Source organism: Cucumis melo, chromosome 1 (genome assembly GCF_025177605.1).
Source record: "Cucumis melo cultivar AY chromosome 1, USDA_Cmelo_AY_1.0, whole genome shotgun sequence".
Lineage (NCBI taxonomy): Eukaryota > Viridiplantae > Streptophyta > Magnoliopsida > Cucurbitales > Cucurbitaceae > Cucumis > Cucumis melo.
The window spans coordinates 11,555,999-11,566,409 of record NC_066857.1 but is presented as its reverse complement, the minus strand read 5'-3'; the positions used below and the strand labels follow the sequence as shown (position 1 = coordinate 11,566,409).

The 10,411-nt window shown below is 33.5% G+C and overlaps 1 protein-coding gene across 1 annotated transcript; it reads right to left on the bottom strand.

Moving 5' to 3' along the window:
- Positions 1–2,384: 2,384 nt before the first annotated feature.
- LOC103501230 (transcription termination factor MTERF9, chloroplastic) lies at positions 2,385–5,497 on the bottom strand. The gene is made up of 5 exons (XM_008464752.3): positions 5,067–5,497; positions 4,484–4,568; positions 4,237–4,409; positions 3,459–4,151; positions 2,385–3,228 (listed from the first exon to the last, which is right to left on the bottom strand). The coding sequence occupies exons 1-5, from the start codon at positions 5,394–5,396 to the stop codon at positions 2,911–2,913; spliced, it is 1,599 nt and encodes a 532-aa protein (XP_008462974.1). The 5' UTR covers positions 5,397–5,497; the 3' UTR covers positions 2,385–2,910.
- Between the last annotated feature and the right edge of the window lie 4,914 nt (positions 5,498–10,411).

Here is a 10,411-nt window from a genome sequence, read left to right as displayed (position 1 = left end):
TCCCGACGCTCATTAAACGATTTTTCCGACGTTGCACAGTGCGTCGGGAAAACCCCCTATTCCCGACGCCGTTCCTGACGCACTGTGCACGGCGTCGAAAATAATGAGTTTTTTAAAATTAATTTGGCCCTTTCCCGACGTCGCGTGGCCGACGCCTGTTTGATGCGTTCGGAAAAAGGTTTTTCCTAACGCTTCTTCCGGCGCAGTCTCGATTGCGTCGAGAATACCCTTTTTCCCGACGTTCGTTATGTTGACGTCTTTTTTGACGTCGGGAATGCTCCGTTTTCTTATAGTGAGATCACATGACAAGAATAGAGCATCTTATCCCAGATCACACAGCAAAGATAAGACATCTCACACCAAAACACACAACAAGTGTGAGGCTTTACATCACATAAGGTACAAAGATCGTCATTCTTTATCATTTCAAACTTTATCAAATCTTATGCATTCTCCAAAATATATCATTTCATCACATCATTCCAGTTCATAGTAAGTCCAATTCATTTATAAGTTACATGTGTTTTAAGAGTTGGAAAACATAATAGAAATCATCTAGTTCATAGTCTCAATAGAAATATATTTAAGGATTCAAACATATTTAGAAATCCTCTTTATTTTGAAAATATTTTATAAGGATAACATCTCACCATCAACAATTCAAACCTCTAAAAATTTATAGAAATCTTGAAAAATTTCTTAATTCTTTCTTAGTTCACCGTAAGGTAAAAAGTAGCTTAATGGTCAGAGTTCATCTATTTATAGGCCTCTTCAGTGACAGACTTCATCTATTTATAGGCCTCTTCGGTGACACTTTCCAACGTAAAAAAGATTACTTTGGTTGAAGGCAAGAGTCATCTAATCTCAGCACGCTATGTGTCTCTGCCAAATTCTTATCCTGGCTTTGGATTGGACAGCAAAGTCAAATCAATCGCCGACCTACTGACAAGTGGAATAAGCTCAAACACCTAACAGTTCGCCGCAAAACGTGCTACACATTTCTTTAGCCTGAATCTCATCGCACATGGCAAAACACGCGATCTCGCGTTTTTAATAAATTACATAATAGTAAGATATATATTTTACGTACTTTCTTATATATATAATAAACAACTATGATAATGTTATATATAAAACCCGATATATCTTGAAAACTCAATTAACCTGATATAGTAGTAATCCATGTAGTAAAATTAGTTGTTAATTACTGCAATATATTCATTTCACATACTATATATATCGAATTTACGTATATTAAATATGTAGTTTCGTATTGACTTCATCGAATAATATAAAATTATGAAAAATATAATGTGTTAATTTGGAAACAGAACTTTAAATATAAGAATAATATCGTCTCATGAATATAATATATTTAACTACAATTCAATGACAATTATAAACAATATACATAGTTGATTGATTTAGAGAACATAGTTTTTATGAACCATCGAAACAAGATCTGTTCATGGACTAAAATATCTTATAGACAATATAACTGATATCATTATCTGAATCACTGAAAAAACCATCCTAATATGAATTATTGAAAAAACCACCATAATATATTGGAATGTTGGTCATATACCTGATAAGGATATATACACATATATACATATATTACATTAAAATGTTCTTTAAATATATGAATTAACATTAAAAATTGAATTTAATATAATCATTATAATTTGAAAATATATCCAAAATTATTATTTACTGATATAAAAGAAAATCAACTAAAAATCTAAAAAACCATCATAATAATCCTTTCAAAACAATAAATATAAAATGAAAATTGGACCGAACATAAAACATCAAAAAATTGTAAAATCACCGAAAAATGAAGGAGATGAACGACAATTAACAACTGGACGGTCAATCAATTGAAAAACGAAAAAGATGACTAGAAGAAGAAAAAACAAGAAGAAATAGACGGTGAGAGTTGAACGTGCCAGGGGAGAGATTGTACGTATATTTATTAATTAAATTCAATTAACAATTTTCCTAATTGTATATAATTCGTTAGGAACAATAATATATTAAATTAAATAAATTAAACAAAAAAAAATTACATAATTAATAATTCAAATATGTCAATGTTAATATATAGTAAATAAATACAATAAATTTCAAAATCGGCTATCTTTTATTTAAGACACTTGGAAAATAATTTAGCCGGATTAGGTGATTCATCCAAATAGAATTGTTAACTTCACCGTCAATCAACTTTCAGTCAACTCTATTTCATATAGTGGATATACTTCAATCGAAAATGTCCAAGTGCTCTCTCCTGGTCTACACACACCTAGGTAGGAACACCTCCTGCATGTTCATACAGCGACTCGAGCAGGTGGGCGCAAAGAGCGAGTGACAAGAAAAAAAGGTTTCAAACCAAGAAAAAACAGTGAATTCCCCCTTGTGAGAGGCCAAAATTTTTGTCAATTACAATATTTAAGGACCAAAATTGGTTTCAATTACAACTTACAGGACACAGAAAGACCAAATCACCTGGAATACGTATGCTCATTATACAATGCTTCTCCCCCAATCAAAGGATTTACAAAGAGTTCTCTTATAAGTTTCAAACGAGACCTTTCGGTGAGTGCATGCGAGTGCCAATAGCTCACCAGCTCCTTTTGAATGACCAAGTGCAAAGACATGGCAGGTAAGAATTCCACCTCTAGTCTTGCCAAAGAATTTCAGCCGTCGTTGAACTCTAAACTGGAGTACTTCATAAGCTGAGTATGGCTACCAGAACAACAAAAGAATAGGCAGCATCTATGTTCATAAACGACCTGCATCGCAACCAGAACATTCACGCCGTACTTTCACTTCAAGTCAGAGTAGATGGAAGAACCCTGAGGTGCAATCAAGACATTTCACTTCGGAGTAATATGATAATCAACTATGTTATCGTCTCCTTTCATATTTCTCCGCGAACTCCTTCAATAGTAATCTCTTCCTAAATTCAAGATACTTATCTAGGCTGGTTTCAGCCCACTGCTCACAAAAGCATTCATCAGTTGGAACAAAGGAACTTAAAGGGAACGGACCCTTGGGTGCTTTCTTAAGAGAAACTAGGAACCGGTGTCGAGGTCGAATTCTCTGATCCAAGGACAAGCTTAGATACATGGGATACTTGGTAAGTGATTTCACTTCATTACGGAGTTCATTGATCAGATACATGTATTTGGGCTTCAAATTATCCTCCAGAGACAGAGAAAAGACCTGTAATATCAACAGATCCGGTTAAGGACATAAGACAATAATATAATTTATGAAGAAAGTACTAAAAGCATTCGAAGCTTGCAGCCAAGATAACGAGGCAACAGACAAATGTAAAGAATACCACTTCTTACAGCAAGAAGTTTATGAGGCAAGAAGAATACAACCACTCCACGAGGGTACATATTTTTCTGAAAACATGCCGACTAAAACAGAAAACAAACCCAAATTACCTGTGTAAGGCTAGTTGAGACTTTCAAGATCTCTGAATTTCGCATTCCAATACTTCTAAGGAAATTGATCCTGGGTAGTAACCCATCGTTGATGCTATAATGGAGGAGTTGAGGATGTTTAGTTACCATCTTCACTACATTGTCTCGAGGAGCTCCAATTTCCTTTGAAAGAAACATATATCTGGTGTTCCATGAAATATCAATCCGTTGAACCAGGATTTGAGGACTCAGTTGCACAACTTTACCCAGATCCTTTTCCTGGATGCCAACTTCCTCGACCAAGTATCGGACTGTGGGTTTTAATGAATTCTCAACACTATAAGAAAATAGAGATGGAGCAGCAGCAATGATCTGCCCCACTCGGGAATTTGGAATTCCCAAACTAAGTAAGAAAGCAACATGGGATTTCAAATTGTTCTCTACAGTGTACTCCAGAATTTGGGGCTGTCTCAAGAGTATTCTTCGAACATCCCTCTGTTTGACACCAACACTTAACAAGTATTCTAGTCTTTCTTGAGCAGAATAAACATTTATTTGAAGAGAAGGCATGTGTCTCTCATACATTTGGAGAAAATGTGATTCCTTGAGCCCAAATGTTGTAAGATAATCAAGAAGAGGGAACCATTTCTCGTCCAATTCTATTTCTTCTGCCAGACGAGGAAATCTAATTTCCATGGACTTCTTGGTCATCATCTGAATCAATGGAAACACGCGTAAATTCGACATTGACTTAAGCAAACCTGAAAGTGTTAATAATGTTGCAAACTTATGAACCCACCTTTCCTTTCCTGCCTGTGTGGGTAGAACGAACTTCCTTATCAACATTGAAGTCTTGTTTTACAGTATCATTTGTGATATCTTGAAAATCAAGGTGGTTACTCTTAACTTTAAAACTCTTTCCATCATTTGAGAATTTTATACCCCTGCCTTCACTGGGATGTCTCAAGTTACCTGCACAAGAAGAGTATGCTGAGTAAATTGCTCGCTCCTTTAGGAGAAGGATTATATAAACAACAAAAGATAACCTCGCTGTGAGTTGTTATTTCTGGTTTTGCTTTGTGACTTGGCTCTCTTTCTTTTGGCATCATATTCAACATCCGAGAAATCACCCTAGAAGATGAAAGTCCCACAGTGCACAGACAGTAAAAGGTGAGATTCGCAATGACCGTCTGCAGAATGCATAAAGAACTAAAACCAAAAAAAAAAAAAGAAAAAAGAAAAAAGCCAAGAAATCCTCTTTTAAAAAGCCCAACAGAAATGGAAGCAATAACATGAAAATGAAAGCTAAAAATTCCTCCAACTTCCCTAATGCACTCTTTTCATTACCCAATTAAAACAAGATATAAAAGTTCGTGCACTCCATTGGTTATCCATGGCCAGAACTCTGTTATCTGAATTCAGTATAACGACAGTTTCAAATACTCCTTTTATCTACTCTTCACTTATCACTGAACTGTCAAGTTTCTCATCACAAAAACAATCAATTCAACCACTTCCCAACAATGAAAATGAAAAAAAAAAAAAAAACAAAATCATAAACCCACATTCAATCAACCAGAAAGCACACAAACATAAAGAAAACCAAAACAAACGGAAGTCAGAACTCACGTTATCCAGCCAAGCATCATCATCATCATCCCCATCACTGCTGAACTCCTCCACATCATCCCCATCTTCATCGGTATCATAAGGGGACAAAGTCTGACCGAATCTCGACCTCCATTTCGGCTTAAGAATGGTAGCATTGGAGTGAGTAGACCGGACCACAAACCGACGCACATTCCTCCTCCTACTCCGACTACCAATCGGGACAGCACGAAAACTAGAGGCTGAAGTGGAAGAAGTGAGTAGGAATTGGGACGAGAAATAGAAATCCGAAGAAGAGGGAAAGTCAGAGTGAAGCGTGGGAGAGAAAGAGAAGAGGGAGAGAGAAGCCATTTTTGAAGGAACGGAAACGGATAAGAGAGAAAGAGAATATACCGAAAAACCCTAAACAGAGAGAGAGAATCTCTCGGGTTTCCTGATATTTAGTTTTCTTTAGTTTATGGAATGAATAATACGTGGGGAGAACGATGTCGTTTCGTAGGGTGATGTGTCGTCTGGGAATTGCGGTTGGCGCGAAACAAAACTGTAAAAGCGCGACGTGGCATGATAAAAGCGGCATTCTAAAGGATTTGGTGTTGGTGGTACGAAATCACTCCTAACAGTACCTGCGGCTTACGTGGGAGCTTCTATTTTTAATTATGTATTTTGAGAAATAAAAAATCACTATTTAAAGAAAAATTTCATAAATATAACTAATATTATTAGGTTTCTCTTTCATCTTTTTTTTCTCCTCCCCACAATTAATTTTTCTTTCACTTTTTTCTCTTTTTTTCTCGCTCCTTTTTCCTATTCGTTTTTTAAATCTTAAAAAAAAACATTTAAACAATCGTAATAAAAGAATTAAAAAAAAATCATTTAGTCAAATCTAAACGTACTAAAAAATCTTAAAAAATAAACGATATAAACAAATGTAAACGTGTATAAAAAGAATCTTTGAAAAAAATTGTTTAGCTAAATACAATTGTACCAAATTTTGAAAAAATCGTTTACAAATTTAAATATGTGTAATCAAATTAAACGATGTAATTGAAAAAATAAAAAAAAATAAATCACTTAGATTTGGTCAAATCTAAGGGATATCGTATACCAAATATATTACGTTTGTTATTTTCCATTGTGGGCCAGTGGGTTTTCCTATTAAATTTATAAAAAGAAATTTGCTAGGTTATTTTTTCAAACTCACGTACATGAAATATCATGTTTTAAAATCATAACTTTAGTGGATGTGTTTTGGTTTTTGTTTTTTTTTTTTTAATGTTAACTTAAAATCAGTTTTTTTTAAAAAAAAAATCAATTCTATTCTAAATTATTATATTTATGAATATGCATATAAATAATTTTTAATATTTAGTATATCATTTTTGAAAAATTAATTGTTTAAACTTTTTAGGAAAATTGTCAAAATAGACCAATTTGACAAAATATTTACACATAATAGAAAAATGAAGTGTAATGAGTTTTATCTTTTAGTGGTTATTTTCATACCGTGTAAATAGTTTGTTAATTTTTTTCTATTTTTAAAAAGACTGTCATTTTAAATGTTTTGGTTTTATTTTATAAAAAATTTAATAATATTTCAAATAAATTATTTGTTTATATATTTGGAATTTGTATAACTTTGTTATAAATATTATTAAATTTAAATATTTGTCCATGAAATTTCGTGTTTGTGCATGTGCGTGCGTGTACGTGTGTGTGCGTACGTGCGTGTGTGATTTAGATTCTACATATGACGTTTATATGTTAGTTGTTAGATTCGTTTGGCAATATTATGACTTTCATATAAACTTGTACCCTTAAATTAAATTCTATGAATTCACGCACCGGTGAGTTGTGCTCGCTTTGGCACAAATGGTTACATTTCTACAAATAATAGGCAGATCTAATGACCCTACCATTATCAGTTGATCTACATGAGGCGAGTCGATATTCTAGGGTGGAGTGTTACAAAAATGTAATGGACAATTTGCCTAATTTTTCTAAGAATGATCAAGACTTATAAAAGATCATTAGTCTTCTCATATGTTTTCATATTGGTGAGTGACATTATTTTTATAGGGTCATTAGAAATATTGGTTTTAAATAAGGTATCTCATTAAAATGCAATACTGAGCCACTTTTGCACAACATTGACTTGAGAACTACAGACTGGTCGGACAAGTTCGCACATTTAGTAGTGCGATGACAATCTCGTAGAAGATTCATTGCGATGGGAGCTTTGATTATTCAACTATTTTTTTTTTTACAATTCACAGAGATTGAACAACATTAGACTTTGTGATGTTGTAGATAATCCATCATTAATATATGCAATAATATAATGAGAGATACATGGAGGAGATACATTATCACGTATAATATAATGTACCTATTATACCTTCACGATCAATTCATAAGGTACATGTTTGAGTGGAAAAACCTAAACTTGATAAGGTTTACAATGTTGGAGTAATTCGCCAAGAAGAAGTAGTATGTTGAGAAGCCTTAACACCTAGACTGAATGCCTAGGCAATCCACATGCTAATTTGTCTTGTATTTTGCCTAGTGGTATTAGTATTTCGCCTTTGTCTAGACAAAATACTTAGACTAACAACTTGTTGTCTCGCCTTATGTAATGATCAGAATGCCTAAAGATTAGCTCGCAGGGACTTGTCACGTACTAATCAGTTCGCCTAATGATCAGCTTGCTGGTCAAAATGCTTACTACAAAACAATAACAAAGTTAGGAAAGAAAGACAGAGTCACATATCTCGCTTTCTTTAAGACGTTTTGCGGCTCTGCTCCTTTGTGCAAACAGTTTTGTATAGTCTTGTCGTCCCAAGGATAAAATAATCGTGCTCTTTAATCAGAATTAAACAGAAAATGATTGGAGTACCAACACTCAAATGGACACTGATTTGCTTGGAAATCTCATAGAAAGAAAGTTTAAAAAAGAGTTTTTATCGTTTTTCTCACACATCCAAAATGAAGAATGACATGTGTTTATAAAGTGATGGGAATAAAGAGAGACGTTGGTAATTAACTAGGGTTTTTAATTATGTAAACGTTTGCAATTAAGGGAAGATAACGTTGGAAATTAAATATAAAACGATATTAAAACGTTTGATTCTTTTATGACAGGAAATGATCATAAAGATTTTGTATTAAATAAACGGATATAATATCATTATTACATTTCATCTCGCCTAACCATTTCACCTAGGATGGTGGCATGTGCGTGAAGATTACAACAAATCTTGTAGCCATCTCACCTAGGATATCTTTTTTAAAACTGATATGTCTTCTTTTCAAACTTACATTTGGATGAATATTTTGTAATAATGACATCTTCAAAAAATTCATCAACATACCATAATGTTGAAAAAGTGCCTCTTATGACACAGGTGTAGAGCCAGACTGGTTATGGTAGTCCGATAATAATGATGTCATTATTTGGCATATGATATTATGATTCTGTGGTCAGTACAAGATATTATGATAGGGGTCGGTTTATCATCATCATACATGAATGTCAGTCCATCAACTTCATACATGCATGGACACAAACGTAGTCGTGGAAAACATGATGAATTTCTATACTATGAAGCACTTGCAAAGTCTTCAAATCCACAAGAGTACCAACAAAGACCAGAGAATCAAGATGAGTCAGAGCAACACAAAGTTCACAAAGTCGATGACAATGACCAATTCGAAATAGACGATGTTCAGTTATCGAACACATACATTTTCGTTCATTTTTAAATGAATGTAAAACATCGATATATACCTTTTAATTGACATTTAATTTTTCAGTTACGAATCATTATTAAAAAAATGGTTCATCATATATTTTTTTAATTATTAAAAAGTTTAATTATAAAATTTTATAATATTAGTGATAAATAAATGAAAAGATAATACATAATAGATCGAATAATTGAAAATTTAAATATGAATTGGTTTAAAGTAATTGTTTAGCTAAATTAATTAAAAACTTAGAAAAGTAAAAAAATAAAAATAAAAAAGATAGAGGTCAAGTTTTGAACCCAAGACTATGTTTGTTAAGAAAAAAACAGAATGTCGGGTTTTGAACCCAAGGCCATTATTAAAAAAACAAAACTACCTAGGAGATCAAGTTTAAACTTTGGAGAGAGAAAAACAAAACTACCTTAAATCTCTAGATACTTTTAAATCAACACTATCTCTCTAGTAACTTTTAGAACCTATGATATTTATAAAAAGAAAAAAAAATCTAGTTACACAGTCCACAATTAATGGTGCATTTGGATTATCTATGAAAAAAGTATTTATCAAGAATACATTTTCTTTTAAACATTTTTCTGGAAATGAGTTTAAAATATTAACACTTAAGGGCTGTTTAGGAGAAGATAAACACAGTGGGTTGGGTTATCTTAACCCTAACCCCTATTTGGACGTAGGATTATGGAAACTCTAGTTTTAGGGTTTCCATTTAGGGTTTCCATAATACCCATATTACCCCTCAAATCCCTCCATTCTCTCATCTGCCCACTTGCCGATTTCTCTCCCTCATCATCTCCTTCAACCCGTATTCATCTTTCCTTTGATCCCTCTTTTCCTTCCATATGATTTTTCTTCTTTCTTCTTCTCCCTCTACTCTTCTATTATCGATTTGTCGTCCTTCTGTGTGAGAAGTTTCGCCGTTTCGTTTTTGCAATCGAAAAATCAATTCCCTTCCATCGAAAACCCCCTTCGCTTCTCTTCGGAATCCATCTATATATCTTTCTAAACCGTCTCTCTCACATTCTGAAACTCGAACTCGTTTTGTTGAAGGCTTCACTCCAACGTCGTTGCCTCCAAAACGTTTTGGTTTTCGATTTGTGGGTTTCATTGAACAACTGAGATTATTCCTTGCCTCTGAAACCTTCCCTTTCGTGTTCGATGTGTGTATTCCGTAACATGCAAGATCGTTGTTGCCCCTTTGAATTCTCCTTACTGCTCGACGATTTGTTTTGTCACTCGCTGTTCCCCTTGCTGATTGGTGTTTCCCTTCATTGATTTGGGACAAGTTCTACCACACCATTTTGTGCCAATCGTTGAGGCTCGAGCATAGTAGGGAGGTAACTCTTGGTTAGATTTTTTTTGCAAAGCCAATGATGAGTTCTAAGTTGGGACTGATTTCTAAATTTTTTTTTTTTTTTTGCATATTTAAATATGTTTGCATTTTTTCTTATGTTTAATACATGTTTAGCTCTGTTGTTATTTCTTTCGGTTCCTCTGAAGCTTTTTTGTGTTTGTATGTTGCTACATTTACTTAATTATATAGAGATTGTCTTGATTTGTTTTCGATACTTGTATGTTAAATTATTGGCTTCAATGTTTGTTCTTTT